The sequence below is a fragment of the Xenia sp. Carnegie-2017 genome, unplaced genomic scaffold, assembly GCF_021976095.1.
Source record: "Xenia sp. Carnegie-2017 unplaced genomic scaffold, XeniaSp_v1 HiC_scaffold_20, whole genome shotgun sequence".
NCBI classification, from domain to species: Eukaryota; Metazoa; Cnidaria; class Anthozoa; order Malacalcyonacea; family Xeniidae; genus Xenia; species Xenia sp. Carnegie-2017.
In genome coordinates this window covers 14,483,848-14,509,744 of record NW_025813483.1, presented here as the reverse complement: position 1 = coordinate 14,509,744, position 25,897 = coordinate 14,483,848, and the positions used below count along the sequence as shown (strand labels likewise).

The 25,897-nt window shown below is 35.4% G+C and overlaps 7 protein-coding genes across 9 annotated transcripts; 2 read left to right on the top strand and 5 right to left on the bottom strand.

The window, feature by feature from the left end:
• Positions 1 to 43: 43 nt before the first annotated feature.
• On the top strand, positions 44 to 2,650 carry LOC124441108 (lysine-specific histone demethylase 1 homolog 3-like). Its single transcript, XM_046991542.1, has 6 exons — positions 44 to 177; positions 281 to 391; positions 889 to 1,013; positions 1,084 to 1,406; positions 1,656 to 2,156; positions 2,251 to 2,650. Exons 1-6 carry the CDS (start codon positions 162 to 164, stop codon positions 2,531 to 2,533), a joined length of 1,359 nt encoding a protein of 452 aa, XP_046847498.1. The 5' UTR covers positions 44 to 161; the 3' UTR covers positions 2,534 to 2,650.
• Positions 2,224 to 13,496, bottom strand: LOC124441102 (symplekin-like). The gene is made up of 40 exons (XM_046991535.1): positions 13,421 to 13,496; positions 13,282 to 13,341; positions 13,085 to 13,150; positions 12,929 to 12,982; positions 12,785 to 12,858; positions 12,407 to 12,533; positions 12,280 to 12,330; positions 11,110 to 11,165; positions 10,975 to 11,038; positions 10,849 to 10,884; positions 10,673 to 10,776; positions 10,202 to 10,299; positions 9,966 to 10,024; positions 9,771 to 9,807; positions 9,641 to 9,699; positions 9,495 to 9,556; positions 9,344 to 9,401; positions 8,985 to 9,260; positions 8,718 to 8,916; positions 8,461 to 8,495; positions 8,355 to 8,384; positions 8,170 to 8,278; positions 8,067 to 8,095; positions 7,548 to 7,605; positions 7,225 to 7,450; positions 6,596 to 6,677; positions 6,402 to 6,515; positions 6,209 to 6,277; positions 6,085 to 6,139; positions 5,930 to 6,017; positions 5,794 to 5,863; positions 5,145 to 5,253; positions 4,833 to 5,024; positions 4,564 to 4,665; positions 4,360 to 4,469; positions 4,200 to 4,277; positions 3,992 to 4,039; positions 3,569 to 3,637; positions 3,320 to 3,379; positions 2,224 to 3,241 (listed from the first exon to the last, which is right to left on the bottom strand). The coding sequence occupies exons 1-40, from the start codon at positions 13,484 to 13,486 to the stop codon at positions 2,969 to 2,971; spliced, it is 3,612 nt and encodes a 1,203-aa protein (XP_046847491.1). The 5' UTR covers positions 13,487 to 13,496; the 3' UTR covers positions 2,224 to 2,968.
• On the top strand, positions 13,440 to 14,707 carry LOC124441115 (ADP-ribosylation factor-like protein 2). The gene is made up of 5 exons (XM_046991551.1): positions 13,440 to 13,557; positions 13,630 to 13,740; positions 13,822 to 13,984; positions 14,124 to 14,204; positions 14,271 to 14,707. The coding sequence occupies exons 1-5, from the start codon at positions 13,493 to 13,495 to the stop codon at positions 14,403 to 14,405; spliced, it is 555 nt and encodes a 184-aa protein (XP_046847507.1). The 5' UTR covers positions 13,440 to 13,492; the 3' UTR covers positions 14,406 to 14,707.
• On the bottom strand, positions 14,095 to 18,846 carry LOC124441106 (leucine-rich repeat-containing protein 74A-like). Of its 2 annotated transcripts, none has more exons than XM_046991540.1 (11): positions 18,600 to 18,846; positions 18,175 to 18,337; positions 17,875 to 18,047; positions 17,507 to 17,614; positions 16,793 to 16,936; positions 16,615 to 16,696; positions 16,454 to 16,539; positions 16,030 to 16,224; positions 15,644 to 15,961; positions 15,354 to 15,439; positions 14,095 to 14,608 (listed from the first exon to the last, which is right to left on the bottom strand). In XM_046991540.1, the coding sequence occupies exons 1-11, from the start codon at positions 18,609 to 18,611 to the stop codon at positions 14,497 to 14,499; spliced, it is 1,479 nt and encodes a 492-aa protein (XP_046847496.1). In that variant the 5' UTR covers positions 18,612 to 18,846; the 3' UTR covers positions 14,095 to 14,496. The 2 variants fall into 2 exon arrangements, with proteins under 2 accessions (XP_046847496.1, XP_046847497.1); XM_046991541.1 differs by having other exon boundaries at positions 14,425 to 14,604.
• A 172-nt stretch (positions 18,847 to 19,018) lies between these two features.
• Positions 19,019 to 21,016, bottom strand: LOC124441113 (rRNA-processing protein FCF1 homolog). Its single transcript, XM_046991550.1, has 9 exons — positions 20,917 to 21,016; positions 20,763 to 20,830; positions 20,580 to 20,648; positions 20,240 to 20,388; positions 20,094 to 20,166; positions 19,784 to 19,871; positions 19,353 to 19,447; positions 19,230 to 19,264; positions 19,019 to 19,152 (listed from the first exon to the last, which is right to left on the bottom strand). The coding sequence occupies exons 1-9, from the start codon at positions 20,917 to 20,919 to the stop codon at positions 19,139 to 19,141; spliced, it is 594 nt and encodes a 197-aa protein (XP_046847506.1). The 5' UTR covers positions 20,920 to 21,016; the 3' UTR covers positions 19,019 to 19,138.
• A 172-nt stretch (positions 21,017 to 21,188) lies between these two features.
• On the bottom strand, positions 21,189 to 22,796 carry LOC124441117 (cyclic AMP-dependent transcription factor ATF-3-like). Its single transcript, XM_046991553.1, has 4 exons — positions 22,522 to 22,796; positions 22,172 to 22,366; positions 21,981 to 22,088; positions 21,189 to 21,896 (listed from the first exon to the last, which is right to left on the bottom strand). The coding sequence occupies exons 1-4, from the start codon at positions 22,546 to 22,548 to the stop codon at positions 21,747 to 21,749; spliced, it is 480 nt and encodes a 159-aa protein (XP_046847509.1). The 5' UTR covers positions 22,549 to 22,796; the 3' UTR covers positions 21,189 to 21,746.
• Positions 22,797 to 22,894: 98 nt separating this feature from the next.
• On the bottom strand, positions 22,895 to 25,869 carry LOC124441110 (trypsin-like). 2 transcript variants are annotated; one of them, XM_046991545.1, is made up of 5 exons: positions 25,667 to 25,869; positions 25,141 to 25,367; positions 24,509 to 24,743; positions 23,920 to 24,120; positions 22,895 to 23,202 (listed from the first exon to the last, which is right to left on the bottom strand). In XM_046991545.1, exons 1-5 carry the CDS (start codon positions 25,701 to 25,703, stop codon positions 23,048 to 23,050), a joined length of 855 nt encoding a protein of 284 aa, XP_046847501.1. In that variant the 5' UTR covers positions 25,704 to 25,869; the 3' UTR covers positions 22,895 to 23,047. The 2 variants fall into 2 exon arrangements, with proteins under 2 accessions (XP_046847501.1, XP_046847500.1); XM_046991544.1 differs by having other exon boundaries at positions 25,444 to 25,833.
• Between the last annotated feature and the right edge of the window lie 28 nt (positions 25,870 to 25,897).

Sequence of the window (25,897 nt, the reverse complement as noted above, 5' to 3'; positions counted from 1 at the left end):
GATGACATTTGAGATACGGAAATGTCACTTGACACTTGACTAGACCAGCCAGGAGGGGAAACTTACAGAAAAAATATTGTTCATTAGTAAAGCAACATTTGACAGAAACCGACCATTGTATTGCGTAGTTTGGATATTACGGCAGTTGCCAAACATGCGCAATGACAGGAAAAAAACGTTAGTACACGTTTTCCTTTTCAACTTTCGACGAAAGCTTTATTTTAATACAAACATTAGAACTCTCGTCCTCTATCTACGATTTCGTCTTTTATTGTTTTAGCCATAGTCGATGTGATTATCGTGGGCGGAGGAATGGCTGGTCTGTCCGCCTGCGAAAGTCTTGTTAAGTCTGACTACAATGTAGTTCTTGTTGAAGCTAATAATTACTTAGGTAAGAAACCATTTTAGCAGTTTCAAAAACACCTAGTATTAATGAATTCATTGAAATGAAATAGCCTGAAAGCAGTGGTGTACCCAGAAAAAGTTTGTAGGAGCATAAATGCTGAAGACATGTGCAACAAAAATATTGCGAAGCATCCCCACTTTAAAAAATTCATCTAGAGTCCTTCAATTATAATTTACCATGTTTTTTTTGTTGAGGTTCTAAATAATTTCGTAGTAATTCAGGTATTGAACCAGTTATCACCCCCCATCCAAATTCGGGAAGTGTGGTCAGGGACCAATACCCCCCCCCCAATACTTTTGCCTCTGTTTTGATTTTTTCTCTTGGATCCAAATCTTGGAATCAACTTTTGATGCTTAGCTGAAGCTCTACCAAACTAAAATATGCTCTGTGGTACATGTAATTTCTACCCAGATTTCATTTTTTGACATCCTTTATGTTATCAACTAGACATCATTTCTTTTCTTTTAACTTATTACCTTCAGGAGGTCGTGTGTATCAAGCTGAATATGATAGCTTACCTCCAATAGATATGGGTGGTGAAATTATACATGGATGTAATACAAGAGTACATAAAATGGCAGTTGAATTTAACTGGGACATTGAAATGGTAATTTGGTAGCAATTAAGTTAATCAAGCATTTTTTTTCATCAAGAAATTTCTGTATCATTTGGTGTAGCTATTTGATTATGTACCTGAACATGGATTGGAATGGATATTTATGGATGGTGAAATGTATCCTTACCATTCAACGCAAGAAGATATCATTTCTGCATACATGTTTTGGGGTGATTTTGTGTATACCAACAAACCAAGTGAAATTGCAAAAGAGGATACAACAGCTGCAGAATATTTCAAAAAGCATGCAAAAACCAAAGTGAAATCACAACATATATTTGATATGGTCTTCTGTCAAACTGAGGCTACAACATTGGATGCATTGGGGGGTCAGGAACATAGTGATTTTCAAAATGGTTGGGAGTGTGGGGAAGGAAATTTCAGGTGGGTTTTATATTGATGGTTGTTATATATGCATAACTTGTCCAGTCTCAAACTTGAATAATTTCAATTCCCTGTTGTCTTGCTAGCTAGAACAATAAACTAGTATACCAAAGCTGCATGTCCAAATCTTGTCTGAGCCACATGTTTTTCATGTGCATATAATTGTGTTAGAATCGAATTTCTAATTCTCTGTGTCATGGTGATTGCAGTGTAATATGTCAAAGACATGAACAAGTTATTGTATTTTAGGCTTAAGCATTCACATAGGCAAGTTGTGGATTTCTTTCGGAATGAGTGTAAAGGAGCTTCCATGAAATTGAAGTGGCCAGTAAAGGCAATTAATTATTCTACATCTATTATAACTGTAACTAACGATAATGGAGAAGATCTACTTGCACACACAGTCATTGTAACTGTTCCACTAACAGTTCTTAAAGATGAAGATATAGCTTTTGTTCCTCAATTACCTCAAGACAAGTTGTTAGCTATTTCCAAACTACAGATGTTTACTGGATTAAAGATAGTGTGTTTCTTTGATGAGAAATTCTGGGACAAAAGTATCCATTTAGTATTCAATTGTATGTCTGACATAAGTCAACTGTGGATGTATGAGGTCACTGAAAAGAAGACTGGGGAGAAGCGTTATGTAGTCACAGGATTTCAAACCGCTGAATATGCAAGACAGAAAGTTCACATGACAGGAGAGGAAGTAAAGGATATATTCCTTGACAATCTAAATGAAATGTTCGGGTGGGTGAAAAAATGTTGGATAATCTTATCCAATGAAAGACATTCTCATCAATTACAATCACAAAGCTTGGGTTTAACTTATTTTTTGATTTAGGACAAAAGAAAAACCTACTCCAGCTACCAATCATTATCTTTATTATGTTTATCATCACTGGTCCTCAAATCCTTTCATTCGTGGCGCATACAGTTCGCCATCGTTACACGCTCGTGGTCAACGTCAAATACTTGCGAAACCACTGCAAAATCGCATTTTTTTCGCAGGTGAAGCAACGCGGTCACGTGGGGATTGCGCAACCGTCAGTGGCGCAATGGAAAGTGGTATTGAGGCTGCTAATGACGTCAAAACCGCACTTTCGTTTCTGAAGCGTTGTAGCTAGCTATAAGTATCCCGCCCACATATTTATAGTCGTGCTATGTTTATTAGTCTGTGTTCACTTATTTTGAAAACAATGTAACTATAGTGATTACTAAAGAAATATTAGAAGAGAGTTAAATAGTCGGAAGAATTTACATAGCAAGACCAAAACTTGTGGGTTGGCTTGACCACTATGGCACTACCTATGTGTCGTCTAATTAAAAAACGTGTAAAAAAACTATGTTGAGATGTACTGATATGAGCAAAGGATAAGGCACTCATGACAACGATTTGACATGTCGTCTTCAACCAAGTCTGTTTAACTTTAGGACATTTAGGAGCGATTAAAATAACTCACTGTTCGCTGGCTAAGCATCCGCGTGCATCCTTCCTAATCATTAGGTGTATCCTACCTTACCAAAGAGTGGTCATTCATCAACATCCGGGCATCACCTATTCATGTTCCTTGTTGATTTTCACTTTCTTCTCGTGATTTTTTATGTTCGTTTTCTTCCGTTTGTGTGCCATCATCATCGCCTCTCTCGCGTTTCTGTGATTGCAGTTTAATTGTTTCCTGTTTTGACGTTAAAGTGTCATCACTTGTCGTTGGCAACACTTCAGTTTTAAGTTTTGCTTCGTTTGGTTCTTTCGACTCTTTCTCCGTCGTCGTTTCCTCTTGTTTCGCATCTTTTTCCAAGATTTGAATAAGGGAGCGCGGAATGAGTGCCCTCTGTAATTTTTTACATTAAAATAGAAATGTTTGTTCAGTGCTTCTAATTCACGACGGGGGGGAGAGAGCTGAGCTTACCTGATGAGGTGTAAATTGTTCCACGTGAGTCCGAAGAAGATCTTTTAATTCAGGACATAACTACAACATTAAAGATGTTGATAAAATATATAATTATGACAGTATAGACACCGTAGACAAAGCATTTCACACAAACAACATTATCTCTGATCTTATCGTTGGCTCGTTTCAGTTGTCATAATTTGTTCATGTTTGTATCTACGTATTATATGTACTATCATAGCATCATAATTTGTTCAGATTCCTCACCTCGAACACACTCTCAAGCTGTCTTGATGGTAATTGCAACAGTATAGGATACGACTGTGGTTTTGTCATCTGTCAGCAATGACGAAAGTACTGTTGCAAATATTTGTTAAAAGAATTTCCCTCTCTTTGATAGACAATGTTAGACGGCACATGGATAGTGGGGGACTTGGAAAGTCGATACGTCTGCCTTACTGCATGCAACAGGTACAGATGCAGGTACAAGGTTCAACTCATAATGTGGTAGAAAAAGCCATTGGTACCGTGATTATACTAGACCATGCATTGGGAGAGAGGGGAGATAAGGGACATGTCTTACCCAGTCTATATTCGAAAAGAGTCTACAGTGTGAGTGTTGGTGAACATATTTTGGGATATGGAGTATAGATGGATATAGATGGATATAGATGGATATAGGGGTATCACCTGGCAACATTTGACGAAACCTTGCCACACTTTCGGTTGTTTCCACACCTACAGAGTGAAATGTAATGGAAAATATATAAGAACATGAAACAGAAAGCAAAGAAAATACGATGTTAGGGGATGTTGATGTATGTATATATACACCAGGGGTTGGTAATGAAGAGAAACGAGCTGACAAAACAACATAAAAAAGCACGTGACATCAAACCTGTTTGCTAATTAGTTTAGAGAGAATATTCATGGCAAAGCCAACGAGACGTGGACAGACACTCAATGATTGAATAACCTTAAAATGAACATATTGAGACAGCTATGAAGTGAAAACCATTTTTTCTACAATTTCATCGTGACAACAAAAGTGAGATTACCGTTCTCATAAACAACGTGGGCAAAGGAGTTTTCTCCATCAACTGTTGCAGTACAACAGCAAGAACCTCTTGAGTGTAAATGGTCTTTTCAGCAAAACACAAACCGACAGCTATATTTGAAATAAGATCAGGTCCATCACGTCTACATGCCAGATAACATCACAATTGGAAGATACATATTACTGACTAAAATGATTTACAAACCTTTGATTATAGATTTCATGTCAGCTTTATCTTCAATATTATGCAGGGTGATCAGCAGTTCCGAGGGTGTCAGCGGACTGGCACTGGAGATAGTCGACTCGCCTATAAATACTTCAAGTTAACAAGACTAGAAAACAAAGAGCACGAGCTAGCTCGCAGAGAATTTACACTTTCTTTCTCATTTTAAGCAAAACTAAACGTGGTACATTTAGCTACATATCGACCTGCAATGTAAAATACAACAAAAATACTTTAGTCAAGTAACACACCATGAAAACAGCCCAATAATCTGTTGAAGACTTCCTTCACCACATTCGGAGATTGTTTTATTAACTTTGGTAAAACTTCGATCACCTCCTTCTTTTCCAAACCGGTCAAAACCGGAATCAAAAGTCGCACGTCCGATGCACGCTTGTGGTACAAATCTTTCACGTGCTTCACTAAAGCTGTTGATGGCGAGGCTAAAACATTGGATGAAAAAGAGAATCGAGGTTGTCATCCTATCTCGGATATGACGATACAGGAGATGTGGATACAGCTAGGGTTACTAATGAGATAAATGGGGATAAATGTAGAATTACATTTCTCAGTAATGATATGTAATATTCGCGTGATCAATGTCTCAGCTCCGCTTGGACAAGTTTCAACAAGTTTCAGTAATTCTTCTGAATCCATACCTATGGACCGTACCTTGAAGAAGAAAAAGAACAAAAACATTAAGAACTGAAATCTAAATGAAATAAATGAGAAAATTAGTGTCGTAAAAGGGTGCATTAAGGGCTGATTACACAAAGCGAGTCGTCGCTCACTGTCAGTGAGAAAAACGCATGAAATCATAAGACCTCCATTGTTTTCCTTGATTTGTTAAAGTCTGCCAGTCGAAACAACTCGTTTTACGTACAACGAGTTCATACGCACAAGAAAATCATGTGACTTAGACGTGATAGGAACTTGTATTTTCTACATGTGCACCACTCTACCCGCCAACAAGTAAATCATGTTACTTAGACGTGATAAGAACTTGTATTTTCCACATGTGCACCACTCTACCCGCCAACAAATAAACAGGCATTGGAAACAAGACATATCATTCATGAACTGTAATTGTGGCAGTGTTTTAATGGCTTTATGGGAATTCAAATATCGTTTAAGGCACATTTTTTGTGGGCTTATAACCGTTTCGGAATTAATTTTCTGATTCTCAGTTAAAGCTTTGAATTGAATACGTACAGGATGCTCCAAATGTCGAAGAATTGTCCGTTTAACAAGAGGCAAAGCTTGGGTATAGAGACTTGCCAAACTAAAACATGAATAGTACAAAAATATATTTACCCCTGCAAACAGGGATAATAATGGATCAACTTACTCGTGCAGCAATTTATGGTTCAAAGGTAATAATGCGAGGTAAAGATATAAACACAATTTGATAGGTTCGTCAGTCCATTCCACAGCTCCTATTCAATACGGTGACGCATAAGAGGAAAATGGACGCGGTAAATAAAATCACGTGACTACATATACCTTTATTCGGAGGCTTCGGAAGCAACAGAGTCCGTAGAGATTGTAGGGCGAATTGCTTTAATAAAATGTATAGGTTAAAACAACGCACCCACGAGGTCTGAGCTATACTTCATATAACATTTACCTGAATATCAACGGCAAGATTCGGATGTGGATGAAGTTTCTTTGCTGTGTAAATCGCTTGAACACGAACCTTCATTGCAGTAATTATAAACAAGTTTTAGTCTTTAAGTACTTATGAAAATAGCTGAAGTCCAACCTGTGCATAAACTTTATTCTCCAAGCTTAGCTATGCTAAGGCCTAAAAAACCCCTTACTTGTTCCTTGTAATGAGACGTGAGTTCCAAAAGGAGATTAAGATAATCCACTTGATTGGCAGGTCTTTGGAGGATCAACTCCCGAAGCGTAGAAAATCCAACATGGCTACGTTCCTGAATTCATCAGTAAGATAAAAAACAGGCTATGTTCAAGTTTGAAGTCAATGAAATGGCGAAAATACAGAGAAAGTTACCAGATCTTCGCAATATTCCTTGAGAAATAGTTTAGATTCATCCGTCAACCTTGGCGCTTCCAAATATAAACGAGATATCAACCTGAAACAGGAAACAAATAGTACATTTTTGTGGTTGTCCCTTTTTTAAGAAAAACAAAACCAAGATAAAATTTCTTTATCATAAACATACCATAAAACATATCAAGGAAAACAACAACCCCAGTACCATAAAATAAACATACCATAAAACATATCTACCAACGAAAACAACAACCCCAGTACCATAAAATAAACACACCGTAAAACATATCTACCTACGAAAACAACAACCCCAGTACCATAAAATAAACATACCATAAAACATATCTACCAACGAAAACAACAACCCCAGTACCATAAAATAAACACACCGTAAAACATATCTACCAACGAAAACAACAGCCCCAGTACCATAAAATAAACATACCATAAAACATATCTACCGAAGAAAACAACATCCTGTGACCATAACATACAAGTACCATTAAACATACCAAAAAAATACAATATCCACAAAAGACCATAACATAAAAACTATTTCATATCCAAAGACACCTTCTTACAATACACAACTTAAGACATCGTTATTAATGATAGTTTCACCGTACTTGTCTTTTGTGTCGAGTCGTTCTTTAAAACCACGTAACAAAGCAAGAAGACTTTCGTTGTACGAATTGTTAACCATCATTTGTTCGTCGCTTAGTTCTTCCCCTTCAAGAAACTCTTGTTCAACTCTCTCTCTGTATGATTCTTCTGCAAGAAACTCGTGATAAATCCAGAGATTTGCGAGCTCGTATCTTGCGCGTGGATCCAACATTATGAAGTTCTTCAACGCTAAAAAGACAGAAGGAAGAGTAATCATCATATACATAGATCTTTCTACAATTCTAAAGTCTTCTCGTGTTAATTTTAAAGATGGAAATAATCGAACCTATTCGTAGGTGTCCACCGAACTGAGTGGCCAAACCAACGATAATGTCAAGTCTTTCCTACACCAAAAATGGATAGTATAAAGTAGAATTTATAAATAATTAACGTGTTTAAGATAATTTCGTTGCAAAGTTCGTTTTAGTCCCCATGATGTTTAGAAAGTACGGAGAAATATCGTTTTCTTTGTTAATTAGAAAGGATATAAGCATAACACATCATATATATGTTTTTAAAAATGTTTGATGACAAGTTAATGTTTTGAAACGTATCAATGTCTCATTTTATAACACAATTCTTCGTAATGGCTCTATTGAAAACTATGCGATTTTGATACGCATTCCATCTTAAGCTAAACGCAATTGGAACGCAACTGGTTCGCGTTCCGAACGCGTTTTCGGTAAACTTACTTCTGAGCAGTACTGTACATCTCGCTACAAATCTGGGGACTATATATTAAGCTAATTAGATGTAATTGCCTTACAATAATTGATAGTTTTCTATCCTAATATTTTGTTAATACCTTTGTTTTTCCACCTTGAATACAGTGCTCTAGAAAAAATACATCGGCATACATCACGATTAAAAATCTTGAGCATTTTATCTTAAATGAAAAACGTTCTCACTTTCTGCGTCGAGAATTCTTCGAAAAGCGGAAAGTATCAATTTCTCTCGTTCTTCTTGAGTAAGAACCTGTTTCACTTCGTGCAGTTTAAAAGGCTTTATCTTTCGTCTCTAAACAAGTACACCTGTGTATTTCAACGAGATGCTACAAATGCATATCAGAAACTGAAACTATAAATTTTCTTACCGTCTGAAGAGAAGACGAAGATTTCGCAGGCTAGAAGTAGAAGGAAAAATGATACGTCATAAACATCAGTTGAGGATGGAATAGAAATTTAAGAAAAATTACCAACCTTTTTAGCTTGTCCTTTTTCTTTGTTGATGTGTTCTATTGAAGGACGGCACAATTTTTAAAGATGGTTTAGTATGGTGTCAATAGCTAACTTGATATGACGAAGAATAACATAATTCTTTACAAAAATTAGATAGGTATGAATGGTAAAATTGATATTGACGATAAGATGGTTTACAATGGTGAAGCAATTTACTGGCGAAGTTAAATAAACAAAACAATAAAATAAATACATTAATCATTTTCCATTAATCTCACCCATAATCCTCAAGAATGGCGATTCTTGAACAAGATTTTCTTGCTTTGCGTGAAGAATGCTCGGATCCTCTTTTATCAAGCTCTGGCTTGCCATGGAACCCGTCGTAGAGCTACCAATAACAGGTATACTACTTGATGTCTCGTATCTGTGACTTGGTACGATCTCCATTGGTGGCTGAACTTTCTCCGCATCTCTAGCCTAAAGAAGAACAGAAAACATCAATTACAAATGACGTTATCTTTTAATGAAGAGATGGAAGGAAATACCTTTTTAAGTTGTTGCATCTTTTCAGCGCCAACACCAATGCCCGCGTTTGTCATTTGTGCGCTGATCAAGCGGGCAAGATGCGTAACCTGCGCCATACCACCAGCTGCAGCAATGGGAGTGTATGTTTCTTGGAAATTAGTCGGCATTTGGTCGGGTAATCCCAGCATGCTAACGATTACCAGTTCCGAGACTCTCTCGTTCTTCAAGCGCGGTATTAAGTCTTCCTTTGTCATTTCAATTGCTTGGATAATTGTTAATCCGACACTAGATTCAGACTAACATGAAGTAATTTTTAAGAGTGGTAAGTCCTTTCATCTTGTCATCTCGTTTTAAGATGTCTATTTGTAAAACAACTTACCTTTCCCGACTTTTGTCTTTTTGTCAATGGTGATTCAGTGTCAGCTGTTGCTTCATTTCTAAAAAAATTACAATTATTATAAATAAAAGTTGCGTTTTACTAATTTTAGTCGGTCATAAATTTAACGTTAGGAAGTGAGTGCAAGCCTTGCCTTGGTCGCTTCATAGATTCTAAATTAACTTTTGCGAGATTTTTCTGCCAGATCTTCTGCATCTGAAACGAGAGTTAGCAAGAGTGATTAGCTGCATAGCCACAAGCCGACATAAAAAACAAAACAAAAAAGACATTACTGTTTACCTCACTCTGCGAGGCTCCAAGATCAGTGAGAAGGGTAGTTATCTGTGGGTAATACTCCACTATTTGCAAAATAATTTTTTTGAATCATTAATGTGCTTAAAAGAGAGAATGAACACTTTTTGCGACCGACCTGCAGCCGTATTCTTTAGTAAATTCATAAGATGAAGCTGAAGAAAGTATCGTAAAATTATAAAATAATGAATTGACAAGATAAAGGCGATGAGAGTATCGGGAAACTATGCCATTTTGCATCAAAACTGCGAACAAACGTCGAAGAAATTTCGTGGAAAATTTTCACCAAATAGCTATTACACGTTAGATCTACCTTTAAATTCTTTCTGACGCTGCTGACTTGACTCTTAGAAAGTGCAGTTGGTAGATTGGCTGAGATAATAAACAAACATAAAAACATTCTAACTTGATTGAGTAAGAAAATTTATACAACTACTTATACCGCGACAATTGTGATAAGGAAAACATGGTAAGTCAATCACATGTTGGTTAAATTTGGCGGTAAAACTAGTTGAAGTCTGATAATCAAAATTTTGTCTCATTTCATACCGTGAAGCGATTCAAAAGCTTCAACAACCAACGACATGAAAGCAGGTCTTTGTTTTGCAATGGCTGCCAGTGTACCCATACTGGCCATTAGGTTAACACTAAAATAATTTTCAGAATATGGAATATATTCTTAGTGGTTTGGGAAGGTCGTGGTGTACGACGTTGATGGATGTCTATACATATAACAAGTTTTCATTGTGGTGTGAATGATGGTGGTGTATAGCATTGGTGTATAGTATGGTGAAACATATTATTGTAGCATATAGTAGTGTAAAAAGTTGTGGTTCACAGTGGAGATGCAAGTTATGATGAACCATGGCAGATCTGAAGCACAATGGCACAGATTTTGATGTTAAAGGTGGTGTGTTAATTGTGGCTAAAGATGTAAGTGGTGTATATTGGTGATGTATAGTGGTGGTGTATATGATGGTGGTATAGTAAGACGAAGGTAAAGTGTTGTGATGTAGCTACCTTGAAATATTTGGAGAAGCAACTAAACTGAGTAAAGCCTCAAGAGTCATTCCTGCTTCCTCACGAAGTTGAGTCATACTCAAAACTGGATGATTACGAGGTACCTAAAAACAAGATCTCAGATTGGTGGATTCATTTAGAGATGACAAATAAGAACAATGACTTGACTTTCCTACCACATCAAGAGAAATGACATCATCATCTTTGGTATCCTATATCATAATTTAAATTCATATAATCACAAATGAAAATAATCATTAAAGAAGAAGAGAAAGTCTTGAGTGACAAATTTTTTAACAAACCTGTGGTTTACATGATTGTGCAAGGACAATCATCTCCATGAACTTGATTGCATGAGTACGAATGCTGAAGAAAAGGATTTCTTATCACCATTCAATGTGATAATTGAAATTCGACAAACATGATGCTAAACAAACCCATCATTATCTGATTGAACTTTCTCCATGATTTGATTTTTTAACATACATAAAATCTTGAAATAATAAATGAAATATTATTGATACATTGTAGTTCTAAAGTGAAAGTTTGGCCTGCACAGCCTGCCTGTCACATAGGTTATGTGATTATGAAACATATATTTACATAATTATCGATAAAATTATATATAAAAATCTAGAAAAACTTTTATTTTTAAGCAATGCCTGGATTACCAATTTTGAAGCTTATATCCATATATATATATCTATATACACATAAAAGATAAAAGTTTCTCCGGATTTTAAATGACTTTTATTGAGCTTTCGACTCGTTGCTTCGAGCCTTCATCAGAACGAGGAAATTACTAGTTACATGTGCTTTTTGCTTGTAGACACTTAGAGTGTCTAATTGGATTAGCGGGTGGATTAATGTGATTGGATGGGGTGAAATGCATTGCCATGGGTTTTGGTGTATTGTTAATATGATTAGTGTTAATATTATTAGAATGTAGTGTTGAAGTTTTGGGGTTGTTTGTAGTTTTTTTGTCCTTTTTCTTTAGTTGTAAGTATATGATGGGTATGTCGATATGTCTGTTTATTGTCTCCTTGTCTTTACTGTACCAAGCTTCTCTAAATTTGCGTGCATGTTTAGTCTGCATGCGTCCGAGTACTTTAGTTTCTGCCCAACTGATGAAGGCTCAAAGCAACAAGTTGAAAGCTCAATAAAAGTCATTTAAAATCCGGAGAAACTTTTATCTTTTATTTATTAAATGCCTGAATTGGGTAAGACGCCAGCGTTTGAGGTGGTTTGGGCATGTGGAAAGGAGAGAAGAAAGTGCTGAAATTCGTAGAATGTTGCACATAAATGTTGATGGAGTCCGCAAAAGAGGTAGACCGAGAAAGAGATGGATGGATGCTGTGAACAGTGATATGAAGGCGATGGGTATAATGAGAGATATGGCAAGAGATAGAGATGTTTGGCGTGGAAAAATTCATGGACCGGTCAACCCCCCGGGCAGGGATTAATACTTGGATTAATATTTTAATTATTAATAATATAATAATATATATATATATATATTTGAAAATTGGTAACCTAGGCATATTATGATAATATTAAGGATTCTCTGGATTTTTATTTTATTTGTATATATATGTTAAGTAACATACCTCCCAAGTTGCTTTGAGATTTTCATCAATAACTTTCTGCTTGCTGATGAACTACAAAAGGTTTCATAGACTCACATGAAGATTTTAGGTCCTAAATTATGGACATGTTTTATATTTATCATCTTACCTGGAGCATGATGCGATACAATTGTGTTAAAGATAACATGACTTTTTTGATGACAATCACATTTGGATCATTGATCAACAGAACAATAGTATGGATGACTTTTGTCAAGATTTCAACATCCTTTTTACTGAAGAAGGGAAATTCATACTAATAACATAATATTACAGTTGTTTGCAGATCAATATATATCGTTGAACTAGCAATGAAGCTATTGTTTTTTGAGAAATCGAATGTTGATAAAAGTGTTTGTTGCTTTGGTGTAACACTAAAAAATATAAACATGAAAAACCAACTTTGTGCTGATAATTTGAATTCTAAAAACATTCTCATTATTTTCTATGCTATGCAAGTGCTTAGGCTTTGGAGTAATTGTCTTACCAGGCTTCCTCAATAAATTGAAGCACGTATTTTCTAACTTCAGTTGTTTTATCATGTTGAAAAATGAGAATTTCCTTGAGGATAAAATATAAAATCATTGACAAAGAAATGATTAATTTAAAACCGAATTCTGTGATTCCTTACATCCAGGAAGTTATCCAATAATGCTGGTTCCTTGTTCACGATCAATTCTTGAACCTGGAATCAAATCAATATTATTAAAAAAGATGGTAGCAGCAATGATCAAAATCCCCTAACAAACAATGCAATTATTTATACATTATTTATGCTACCTCATACCTGTTTAAGGTAATGCAGTTTGCTCTCCTTTTTTGCCAGCTGGGCTTGGTTAAGAAGATCAATTACCTAGAGCAACAAAGTTTGCTTTTAAAGATTTGATCATTGAAACATGATTTGTTTCATTGTTTATAACTAAACTTTGAACTTCACATGGAAAACGTCAGACAACAATAATAGGAAATAAATACATAAAATACCTTATCCGTTGTACTTTCTTCGCATTTTGAAGGTTCTTTCGTATCATTATCTTCGTTTTCCTGTGATGAAATCGAAGATTTTGATGCATCTGTGGACGCCATGTTTTTTAGCCCACGGGTAGACTATATTATCCCTTACATGAAGTAGACACGTCGTAGGTTGTAAAAACTCTGTAAGCAAAGTCCTCTTCAAATCTGACAGCATGAAAGGATGGGTTTATTAACGATCTTAAGGAAGATGAAGCAAAGAGAACGGGAAGTTCGCATATTGATGCTGTATCCTTGTATTACTTGTGTTTCATGTGCACATTTCGATACTTTTTGGCAAGAAACTTAACTAGAATTAAGAGGACTTGACAATGCAGGCAAAACAACGATTTTGAAGAAGTTTAACGGTGAAGATATCGATGAAATTTCTCCAACATTGGGATTCAACATTAAAACACTGGAATATAAAGAGTAATGGTGAATTATACAGCAGTAGAATAAAGTTGCAGTACGTTTACGGTATGACGGTTTGATTAAACATGCATAATTTAGTTTTAAGTTGAACATCTGGGATGTCGGTGGGCAGAAATCCTTACGTTCCTATTGGAGAAATTATTTTGAAAGTACAGATGGTTTGATTTGGGTCGTAGATAGTGCTGACTCAGCGAGATTAGAGGATTGTAAGGCAGAATTGAAGTCGTTGTTGTTGGAAGAGGTGAGTATGCAATTTATAAATCCAGCGGTTTGTAAACTTTCATGAATGTTACAGTGAAAGTAAACAAAACCACTAACTTCGATCAGTAGCATTGCCATTGTGCTATTACGTCGGGTTAAATTAGTTTTATTTCATTCAGCGTCTGACAGGAGCCACTTTACTAATTTTTGCCAACAAACAAGATCTTCCTGGAGCTTTAAAAGCAGAAGAAATCAAACAGGTACTACAAAGAAAGACGTTAAAGTTCTGATACTTTGATAACTTGTATTCTCTTCATCCCTGTAAGGTTTTAGAGTTAGATAGCATAAAGACTCATCATTGGCATATTCAGTGGTGCAGTGCCATCACCGGGGAGAATCTCTTGCTTGGCATTGATTGGCTCGTTGAAGACATCGCATCACGAGTATTTACGATGGATTGAAAACGCTGAAGACTATGGATGAAGTTGTGCATAAACTCATAGTTAATGTGTTATATTATAAAACATAAATCTACATATTTATTTTATGTCATCATCGAGATTTCCTTCCCTTTTTCTTTTTGCCAATGGAAGTAGGAGTTCCGGCTTTCGATGAAGTCGAATGAGTTTTAGCCATTATTTTTTTCACGTTCTCAGCTGCCTTTCTAAATCGTAGGGAAAGAAACGCTATTTATGCAAAAACATCACTCACTGTAATGTATAAAAATTTGTCATAGCATAGAAAAAAAGGCCTTTATTTGTTAGCACAGTTGCCCTCTATTCCCTCGGTTGTAGATGGTACAAACATGCAAGATTCAAAACGAAGTCACACTCTACAGAAAAGCAAATTTCACCCAAAATGTTACGTTTCAAGTCAACCAACATTCTAACTGGACATTGCAAACTGACGCTGTTCAAACACGTGACAATTCTTCACACTCTACAGAAAAGCAAATTTCACCCAAAATGTTACGTTTAAAGTCAATTAACATTCTAATTGGACATTGCAAACTGACTCTGTTCAAACACGTGACAATTCTTCACACTCTACAGAAAAGCAAATTTCACCCAAAATGTTACGTTTCAAGTCAACCAACATTCTAATTGGACATTGCAAACTGACGCTGTTCAAACACGTGACAATTCTTCACATTTAAAATGAACATGTTATTGTTCTCATGGCGCTTTTAACCATGAGTAAAAACAATTTTATAAGCTTGAAAATCTTCAACTATGCTGACACCAACTAAAATAATAGCGTTTCGGTTGATTGGTGATCAAACAGAGCTGCGTAGGATTATGGGGCGGTCACTTAGTTTCTTCAAGTTGTGCATTTAGTAAGAAATAATGTGTAGGAGTATGTACATTCTTTTCAATGCCTTTAGCTTTCTTGGTATATTTAACACATACTTGTAGTTAATTTGGGGTCCTCGCGATTCTTTCAACAAAATACATAACCAAGCCAAGGGACCTTTCTCGAAAGTTAAATTGATTTCCTATAATCAGGATAGATTAAAATCATTATAGTGTCCTGTCTTAATCGCAATATTTCAAATTCAATTGTAATGATTGTATTAAAGTTGTAGTGTACAGTCCCCCCGCCAAAAAGATCAATCGAAATGAAAATTAGTTGGCATTTTTTCTTTTATTATTGATAAGCTTCTTTGGGATCAATTTGTCATATCGATCACTCCACTGACCTTTAATCCTTCCCTGAACTGGAGTTGAGAAATGAAACCACTGTCATCAGGATCGTACTCTCCAAAAACTTGAAACCAACGTTCATAGTTGTGAGCGATGAACTGTTTAACAACCTGAAGTGGTGAACATTCTGATGGTCGGATGCGACCAACGACTTTCAAAGGTTTCTCTTGGTTAAGCGTTTCCAGTAAAAGGAAAAAATCATCGTCCAAATATATATTCTCAAGACACAACGTGTGCATCGCGTTGTCTGGCCTCGTTCTTAATGAGGAGAGCAGGGAATGGGCACCGGCAGTGCCGATCGGGTTATCACCAATCTAGAATTAAAAACCAGACTCAAATACCTCATTCAATAACACTTCAGAGAATAAACGTTCGACAATACCTTTAGAATCTCTATGGTAACATTCGCTTCCAGACTCTTAGCGATAAATGTCGCACCAATTGTGGAGATCCTATTGTTACTGATGTCAAGTTCAGTCAATGTATTATTTGCTTTAAGGGCATCAGATAGCGCGCGAGCACCCTCATCTTCTAAGCCATTCCACGAAAGATTGAAAACTTTTATAGTGTAATTATTCTATAGGAACCAAGTAGAGAAACTAAAGAATCATTTATAGTTTAGAATGCATTAGACATGATCATTTATAGTTTAGAATGCATTAGACATGATCATTTATAGTTTAGAATGCATTAGACATGATCATTTATAGTTTAGAATGGATTAGACATGATCATTTATAGTTTAGAATGGATTAGACATGATCATTTATAGTTTAGAATGCATTAAACCTGCTCAGCTTTACAACCTTCAGTCCTGTGGCGATACCAATAGCTCCACGTCGACGAATGTGATTCCAACTGAGATCAAGGATTTCCACCGAGTCATTTGCAGCTAATGTGACAACAAGATTACATGTTATACATCAATTGAGCAAAATGGCCCCACTAAAAATGAAAACATACATACCAATACTTGCCCCCAGGGCCACTCCTCCTTCTTCGCAAAATTTATTTCCGCTCATATTAAGCTTTATCAGTTGATCATTGTTCTGAGTAAAGTATTAAATAACGATCACGAAGATGATAGCTAAGGATAAGTAAGGATAACAATGGTTAACTCAGGATACATAACAATAGTTACGTACTTTGATAATTTCAGAAAACATGATTGCATCTTTATCATCAAAAGCATTATTTGCAATGTTTAGATCTTGAAGAATGCCACTGTTGTTCAACATGTCACAAATTGCTGCGCAGCCCACGTGACTGATCTTGTTCGAAGATAAATCCTAAGGTGAAAAAATGAGCCTTCGCAAACATCACAGCGGTATGATAATACATTAAACGTTACAGCGGTGTGATGATAATACATCAATCTATTGTCTTAAATAAAAGATCTTCAAAAACTGTAAACGACTTGAACAATAATATTTGCATGTTAAAATCTTGAGCTATTGAAGTATTTGTGATATGTCCATTTAATATTGGTGGTCAGTCGTTTCCTGATTTACAAATCCTTTATTTTCATTTATTCTCGCCAACATAAAGCAAATTTGCTCTATATCATGTATGTAATTAACTTCAGTAACAATTAAAACTTTTTGAGAAAACACAAGTAGATTTGTATCATAAAAGAAATGCATGGTATAATCCGTTGAAAATCATACATTTCAAACGAATTTAACACTATATAATGCACATTATATCTTGCTACGACCATGACCACGAGAATGTAATTGTTGAAAAAAAAGTCCTTTATAAATTTAAAAGATCGAGACAGAGTCACTTTAACTCTACTCTTAAAAAGGACATTTTCCTAAAGCTCACTTAACGAACATTTTATGACACGAAAAACTTACTAACGAAGTGATGTAACAATTTTCTTTCATCATCTCGCAAACATGGCTAGCACCTAAGTCACCAATGTTGTTGTCATGGAGATCTAATCTTAACACTGTCGTATTAGTCTGCGAAAATATAAGTAAAAATTTTGTCAGGTGATTTGCGCAAACACGCTCCAGTGAATTATATAAATATTTATGTGGAACAATAAAAATAGGTCATAAACAGTTCACAATGAATTCTTAGTCCCTCGCATAGTTTCAAGTCCTTCAAAGTTGAATATTTCATCTCAAAGTTGAATATACTTTTTTCGATTTCCTCTTTTTGTTTTCAGTTATCGTTCCAGATAGTTAAATATTGACTTCAATGCTTTAATCATGTATACCACAAGCACTATGGCGATTGCTTTAACTCCTTTAGCTCCCAGGCCGTGATGACGTAATATCAGTTCCTTATCTTGTATGTGACGGACAAAGTAGGACATCGGAATGACGCCGCTTAACGCACATGCAGAGAAATAAAGTCGTTTCCCGGTGAGATCAAACGATTTTGAACGTTCTATAAAAACACAGAGGACATAAATTAAATAACGGAAACCATAATGGACTGGCAAATTGATTTTTTCATGAAAGCATAAAAGTTGAAAATACATTGACAGGCGCTTGTGGTGACGTACGATTCACACCTTGCATTTCCAGATCAGTTTCCCAATCACTATCGTGAGATTCCGGGCTTTCTCGGCGTTTATTCGAGTCATCACCATGTTCATTGTACAGGGGATCATTTTCGGACTCTTGGTGATCTGAGACAACGAGATCATCCGAATGTGTAGCGACTTCATACGACTCCTTGCGAATAAAACGAGCGAAGATTAAACTTACAGAAAATCAAAGACAAAAAACTTATGACTAAAAACAAAGGAAAAACTACTAGCCTAATAAAACCCGGCAGTTTCTTCGCATCAGTTCGTTATTAAAAAAGTCAATTTCATTCCTACGTTCTAGAGTTTGCATAGCTAAGATACGACTCGTGAGCAAAGGTAAAAAACATTGAAAACCTTTCAAAAACATAAAGTTATCGTTTGATTTGAAAAAACAGCTGCCAACTTACTTTGTTTTCCATTTCGTCAAAAGTAACTTTTCATGGTCACCAGCAGCACATTCAGCAAGTGAGTTTGAAATCACCATGGTAACTGATGACCGTTACTTTGATTGGCCAATAACCGTCATTAATTTGGACCGTCATTACACAAGAGCCGTTTTTAATTACTTAAATTTTTTCCGACAATAATATCTTTTTCTTAATGTTTCGGCGGGGAATTTTGCAGGTAATTCAATTGATGAGAAAGCCGATAATTTTGGGGCAACTACAGCTATGTTGCATAGAAAAACCTCAGACGATGGAAGGAAAAATCACCCTTAATTATGGAAAAATAAGGTGTTAAAATTTTGAGAAATTTTAATACGGAAATGCATCAAAACACGGGCGATGGCAGAATAACAACATTAAAGTATAAACTGACAGCTGTGTAGCTCAATCCTCAGGAAAATTTTCTATTTCATAAATCCTTTGAAGCGTCACGTTTAGTAAATATCATTAAGAAAGGTTTATCTCAGGTCATTTTTGTCACGTGAACACGCAATTCCAGCTTACAATCTTGGGGCTGAAAAACATGAGATGGTTTATTGATTAGAACTGGAAAATAGGTGCTAAAAAATTCCTTGTCTTGTTTTTAAATACCTCCGTAAGCATCTGGCATTCTCTCAATAGAATATCTAAATTGTCAAAATAAGAAAAAATTTACTATGGATGTGTGGAACAGATGAGAATTCACGGATTAAATGATAATTCAGTGAAGTGTACCTATGTTGAGTAATATACATGATTGGAACTCCAGGAATCTTTCGAATTCTTCTTTTCAAATCTCTATCACAAGTTGCTACTATGTAACATTTGTGCTGGAACATAAGATGATACATTGATTAGTTATAATGTGACTTCACAGTGAATTGAGCAGCAGTGTGCCATATACCATTTCAATAGATACAGCATTTAATTTTAGTTACTGAACACAGATCACATTGAACACTGGATTATAATTGTATCGTGGTTATGCGTACAGTTATTGTTAATTACCAAAATTTAATATCAGAAAATTGGTCATGTAGTCTAAAAACTGGTTACATCATATTGGGGGAAAATCTACTGGATTCTGGATACTAAAATTTGAATAGATACCACAATAAAGGTACATGTTTTGCACATCTCCGAGATCCAGTCTTTTAATGACTTACTTGACTGACACGATTAACAAGACAATCGTCAGCATATGTTCCCTTGTGCATGCATGGCAATCTCATAAATCTTTCATCACGAGCTATTCTGAATAATACAACATTAGGAAATAACTGATCTCATATCAGAACTTATTCAACAGAATATGTCTCAAAAATTGATCTAATTTGAAAAAATGTTAGGTAGCCATAACTCAAATTGAACAAGAAACCATAAAATCAACACCTTAGCAGGTGTATTAAGCACCAAGAACATTGATCTTGTGTGTATATTAAGTAAAAATAACATAGCACCATATGATTAACCAACCTTAAAGCCACTCTATATTTCATTCCCATTTTCTCAAGCTCACCCATAACACAATCCGTAATACAAGGTATGCCTGCCAAGCCATAAATCATTAAGTTAATATTTAAGATTTATTTAAAAGCTAGAAATAAAGACTCAGAACTCACATTTAGCATAAAGACAGTCCATCATGGATTGAAACAAATCCAATTTATTTTTTATGGAAAAGTTGATGAAGTTTGTGTCGACCAGAATGTAATAAGGTGGTCCTAGTTGTGTGTTGTATTGAAAGAATAATGCTGATGACACTTGTTCTCTAACAAAATAAAAAATAATCATCTGGTTGAATTAGTAGTTTGAACAAATGATTGGAAAAAAAGTAAAGGACCATTCAGATTTTGGTGATATGCTCTCACGAAGAAGGGAAAGAAAAGATAATATGGGATTGATGAGACTTCAGGGCGCAAAAGGAAAGAAAAGATAAGAAATGGAAACTAGGCAACCTACATGTGTTTGACTTCTTCGTCGTCATTTTTCTTCTTTGTTTTCTTACGTTTTTCGTTCTCTCTATTTTTTCTGTGATGTTTAGAAAAATAGCAGCAAGAATCAAGCAACATCAATTTAACAAGATAAAAGAATCAAAACAAAATACAATCCTTGATACTATTTAAAGTCTGTGGCTTTCCTTACATTCGCGGGTCGTTTGTTGATATCATACGCTTTACGGCGGCGAATTTCCTCGTTTTTCTTGCTTTACCCTGCAGAATGAAAACAAATTCAAATTATTTTCTCTAGCCAGGCCAAACGTAAGCCAAAAAATCGACGAAAACATCACGAAACTTACCATTACTTTAACAGATTACTTCTAAACGATCGTCTAGAGAAATTTAATTGAGAACTTTCCCTTCGTTTGTCTACTACACAAAAATAGGTACGCATTGCGTACATGTGGTTAGCCTATGAATTTTATGGTCCTAGATTGTAAATGAAACTAGTTGGAATAAAATTGTACATTTCATATTATTTAGACCAAACTTGCTTGAAATTTAAAAATGCGCTTTGTGCTCACTGTTTAATGACAGACATCATGTGTAAATGATACCTTTAAAGCCGATGTGTTTTTCATCCGAGCGTATTTTCATTTTTCCGAAATATCTTAGTGTTACTATTGCTTAACTTATTTATACATAGTATAATTTATAAATTTTACGTAGGAATTATATCTTCACTGTATTTTTTATTTACACTAAATTTTTACGTGTATTTCTCAGTTTTAATACATTACGAACAGCCATAAATTTACTATAAAAGTATGTTGTGTTTTATATCAGCATTCTCTCTTGTTCAAAAACACATTTATTATAAACGAATTTCCCGAACCCAAACTCAAGCGAAAAATGAAAATTATAGATATTCAGAAAAATGTAAAAATATATACAAAATCAATTGCAAAGTATATAACTGTGTGTTTCAACGTAAAATTTTCTAAGTCATAAACAGCATAAGCTTCCCGATACTCCTTGATCAGTTTTCTCCCAGACAGAGACAGCGTAGCCTATTTTTGATTGCGAGGACAATTGACGAGCAGATGTTGGTTGCAACTAGAAGATCCAGAGATAAACTTCAAAAATTCATAATGGACACACAATATCTTCACGGTCTTTGACTGTAAATTTAGAACTCTCTCTTGCTTGTTTTTTTCGACTGGTCACTAAGCAGGCAATGGTGTTTCTTCAGCATTGTTTCAAGTTTTAATTTCTCCTTATTTAACTCTCCAATCAAAGACTCCAGATCTTCATTTGCAGACTGCAACTCCTTGGAGCTCTATAAATAACTCTATGTGTGAATCATTAACAACTATCACATTTCGAATGCAATGGTACCCAAAAAATGCTATCATATCTGAACCTGTTGGAGCTTATTTGCTTGTACTTTGCGTTTCAATCGACATTTCGATGCGGCTATTTTGTTCCTCTCCCGTCGTAGTCTTCGTTTTTCCAACTGATCTTCTGACAACTGGAGTAATGTGACGAAGATGTATGATCTTACAAAAGGTAATGAATGACATTGAAACAAAAATTGAAATGAAAAATAGTTACTTCTTCGCTAGTTTGCACGGGTTTCATTTCAATCTCTGGGATGTCCAGGCCGTTTGCAAACCTCCGAGATTCGATTGCAAAACGAAGACCTAGCTTAACCGGAATTTCAATGTTTTCGATTTCTGAAGTTGGAACCGTTGTCAGTTGATCTGTATATGGCATCTGGATAGCTTGATCATCAAATGCTTCAGTTCCCTTAAAAGAAAACAACAAACATAAATGGACAGATAATAACTTTAATATTATATCATCATCTTTAATATCTTGCGTTTTCTTTGTCTGTTCATGTCAAAGATCGCTGAAAACAAATCCTCACTCATACATGATATAATATTAAATCATTCACTTACCTGGCTGAAGATGTGAAAAGGATCCATTAGTTAGTTCACCGTGAGAACAAAGAGAGCGAGTGAAAAACTTTTTAAAATTCTTTTTTATATTTAAAATACATCTCGTTCTGTTCAATAATTTCACTGCGAAATAAAGTTCATATTGTGATGATCTTTGATACATTTTCATGACTAAAGTTTACTTCTTCTGGTGGCAAACGACAATCTTGTCCAATCATCATTGAAATAATGTAAAATGTAGGACAACGTCAGCAAGCAAATATCATGCTTCACTGAACATAAGCAAGTTGTAAATACATTTTATTGTTCATATTGAGCATTTCTTCTGTACCTCTTTTCTGATTATTTATGAATTAAAACAATAAAAGACCTATTAACTGGTTAAGATTTTATTGTTAACATTAAAATGATTTCAGAAAAAAAAATCTCATTATGTAAAAAACTATTATCTTTTACAATGCAAGATTCCTAGACACCACTAATATACAGACAGGGTTCTTCCTTGAAAAGCTAAAAATACCATTTGTTAACAGTCTATACCTGTCACATCTTTGATCCATTTCTTAAACTGTGACACTCGCGTGTATACGCCATATTTATAAGCTATCGCGCATGCGTCATGTCCAAATGAAGATATACCGTGCAGATACCATTTGTTATCCTTTTCACAAAGTAAGGGACCTTAACAAGATACGAATGAATAAAATGGATCGAAGAAGATATTCATGAACAATATGGATCTAAGAAGTTATGAATGGTCAACATATCTAAAAAGATACGAATGAACAACATGGATCTTAGAAGATATGAATGAACAACATGGATCTAAGAAGATATGAATGGTCAACATATCCAAAAAGATACGAATGAACAACATGAATCTTAGAAGATATGAATGAACAACATGGATCTAAGAAGATATGAATGGTCAACATATCCAAAAAGATACGAATGAACAACATGGATCTTAGAAGATACGAATGAACAACATGGATCTAAGAAGTTATGAATGGTCAACATATCTAAAAAGATACGAATGAACAACATGGATCTTAGAAGATACGAATGAACAACATGGATCTAAGAAGTTATGAATGGTCAACATATCTAAAAAGATACGAATGAACAACATGGATCTTAGAAGATACGAATGAACAACATGAATCTTAGAAGATATGAATGAACAACATGGATCTAAGAAGATATGAATGGTCAACATATCCAAAAAGATACGAATGAACAACATGGATCTTAGAAGATACGATTGAACAACATGGATCTAAGAAGTTATGAATGGTTAACATGTACAAAAAGATACGAATGAACAACATGGATCTAAGAAGATGCAAATGAATAAAATAATTTTTTGCAAAAAAAATGGATTGCATCTTATTCTACCTCCGCTGTCTCCTTCACACGTGTCTTTACCACCTTGCTCAAAACCTGCACAAACCATGTTGTCCGTAATTACTCCACCGTAAGATTTTTCCTTGTTGCAAGTTTCTTTGGACACAAGTGGCACGCTGACATGAAGTAACTTCGGCTCAGTTGCCGTGTGGAGTTTCTTGTTCCCCCATCCAGAAATGTAACAGTCTTTACCTGCGAGGCAATTAAAATCGTACGATATTTTTTGCATCATTGTAATTCTATTTTTCTAATCTAAGATGAAGACAAGAAGACACTTTCGAATTATGATCTCCTTCCGCTCTCAAATGCCATGGGCAATGGACATGATTTAAAAAAAGAACGTCTGAGATTACACATAATAAATTTTTGGTACAAAACTCCCAAGTAGACTTACACACACAGTAGACATCAGTCACATCACCGTTGATCTCTGTCGTTAGATCCATAAATTGGCAATTATTTGAGAGCTAAATTTGTGTTTATATTTAATCATTTAAAGTCAGTGGTTTAACATCAATTAGTTTGTAAAGATCGACTAAAACTGCATGAGTTCTCAGGTGTCTAAAATCCATGGATTTACCTTCAGCGAAGTCAGGAAATCCAGAGTCCACGCACACAGGCGAAACTCTCTCGTTGAAATACGCTGGTTTACTCAACTCCAACAAGGAAATATCGTGCTCAGCATAAAGGCCTATCTTTCCCGTGCTTAGATTTTTTGCTCCGATTCCAAACGATGGATGAATTACGACATTCTTCACTGAAATATCTTGTTCATAATTGTCTTTTACGTTAAGATCATGTTCCCCAAGTCTCACCTTTATAAAGTAAATAACACAAAGTATCGAGCTTATCCATCACTACGACAGTCGAATTTTAGTAGTTCGCACAAACTCTCTCAATCCAGCGAAACTTGTACAGTTCCTGACTTCCTTCATTCTCCCTCAAACACAAAAAGTTTCTTTATCCTTCTCCAGCCTAGTATGTCTCAACAGTCCATTGACAGTCTCACACCTTAAAAACTCTATTCACAAACTAACTGCCAAAATTCACTCGTCTTCCAAAGTACGCTCTCACCTCAAATGAATAATGATAAGTCAGTTATCTTAAATTCACGTAGAACGACTAAAACATGTTGGCTGGCGACGTTACCGTGCTATACACTGCTGAATGTATTACTATACGCTAGTCAAAGAAATTCTATTATTCGCGTACTGAGAATATTTGAGGTAAAACCAAGGTGCAGTGAGCTGCAGTGGCAACCCATTTCTCAGAGATTAAGGTGGCACCACATTTGAAATATGGAGCTTCATGATTTCCTTGACTGTGAAACAAAGCCACCATCCAGGGCCATTCTCCTGCCACAGCTTCTTCTCCTCCGACAATTCTCTTGGTCGAGTATGTTAGCGGTTTGTTGCCACAATCCGCGGTTTTCGTCAGTGCTAAGATAAATATAAAAGCAAGGAAGTCTGATGATTTGTATTTGAAAATGTGAACGATGTCATCAAATTTTACTACCGGCGAAGTTCGCTTCTGTCAAAAATACCACCAGAAAAAAAAGTTTCAGAAATCTCTCCATGATAGTTGCGATGCATTTTGAATTTTACGTTTTTGAACGATGAGCGCTTTCGAGAGAACAGGTGGCTGCACATATTTTTCCACTTCATAAGACACAAAATTCGATAATGGGACATAGTGACATGCCGTCACATACGTTGATATTATTTGACATAAATTTTACCTGTAGTATGGAGCACTGCAATAATGAAGAAGTTCATTACAGAATTACAAAAATGCTTCAGCAAGGTTTGTAATTACATGTTTGTAGAATAGATCGTCTGGGTTAGTGAAGTCATAATGACAACCGCTGAGCCTGTCAAAGTGTCAATCGACTGACACCATCGACAACGACACAAAAATATTTTTTTCAGGACTACACTAATCTGGACGATCTACATCAGAAAACATGCAA

Coding starts and splice junctions, on each gene's coding strand:
- LOC124441110 (XM_046991544.1), bottom strand. CDS start 25,504: ATGGAGAGATTTCTGAAACTTTTTTTTCTGGTGGTATTTTTGACAGAA. Junction 25,368..25,443: donor GACAGAAGCGAACTTCGCCG/GTAGTAAAATTT, acceptor TATTTATCTTAG/CACTGACGAAAACCGCGGAT. Junction 24,121..24,508: donor ATTTCCTGACTTCGCTGAAG/GTAAATCCATGG, acceptor ATTGCCTCGCAG/GTAAAGACTGTTACATTTCT.
- LOC124441102 (XM_046991535.1), bottom strand. CDS start 13,486: ATGCTGTCAGATTTGAAGAGGACTTTGCTTACAGAGTTTTTACAACCT. Junction 12,331..12,406: donor TGTATCGCATCATGCTCCAG/GTAAGATGATAA, acceptor AACCTTTTGTAG/TTCATCAGCAAGCAGAAAGT. Junction 7,606..8,066: donor TTCAAGGTGGAAAAACAAAG/GTATTAACAAAA, acceptor TTTTTGGTGTAG/GAAAGACTTGACATTATCGT.
- LOC124441117 (XM_046991553.1), bottom strand. CDS start 22,548: ATGGATCCTTTTCACATCTTCAGCCAG. Junction 22,367..22,521: donor CTTTTCACATCTTCAGCCAG/GTAAGTGAATGA, acceptor TTTTCTTTTAAG/GGAACTGAAGCATTTGATGA. Junction 21,897..21,980: donor AAGCAAATAAGCTCCAACAG/GTTCAGATATGA, acceptor AGTTATTTATAG/AGCTCCAAGGAGTTGCAGTC.
- LOC124441106 (XM_046991540.1), bottom strand. Junction 15,962..16,029: donor TTACCATAGAGATTCTAAAG/GTATTGTCGAAC, acceptor TTTTAATTCTAG/ATTGGTGATAACCCGATCGG. Junction 15,440..15,643: donor AGTTCAGGGAAGGATTAAAG/GTCAGTGGAGTG, acceptor TCCTGATTATAG/GAAATCAATTTAACTTTCGA.
- LOC124441108 (XM_046991542.1), top strand. Junction 1,014..1,083: donor TTAACTGGGACATTGAAATG/GTAATTTGGTAG, acceptor CATTTGGTGTAG/CTATTTGATTATGTACCTGA. Junction 1,407..1,655: donor TGTGGGGAAGGAAATTTCAG/GTGGGTTTTATA, acceptor ATTGTATTTTAG/GCTTAAGCATTCACATAGGC.
- LOC124441115 (XM_046991551.1), top strand. CDS start 13,493: ATGGGTTTATTAACGATCTTAAGGAAGATGAAGCAAAGAGAACGGGAA. Junction 13,558..13,629: donor GAAGTTCGCATATTGATGCT/GTATCCTTGTAT, acceptor ACTAGAATTAAG/AGGACTTGACAATGCAGGCA. Junction 14,205..14,270: donor AAGCAGAAGAAATCAAACAG/GTACTACAAAGA, acceptor CATCCCTGTAAG/GTTTTAGAGTTAGATAGCAT.
- LOC124441113 (XM_046991550.1), bottom strand. Junction 20,167..20,239: donor GGACTGTCTTTATGCTAAAT/GTGAGTTCTGAG, acceptor ATGGCTTGGCAG/GCATACCTTGTATTACGGAT. Junction 19,265..19,352: donor ATGTATATTACTCAACATAG/GTACACTTCACT, acceptor TTGACAATTTAG/ATATTCTATTGAGAGAATGC.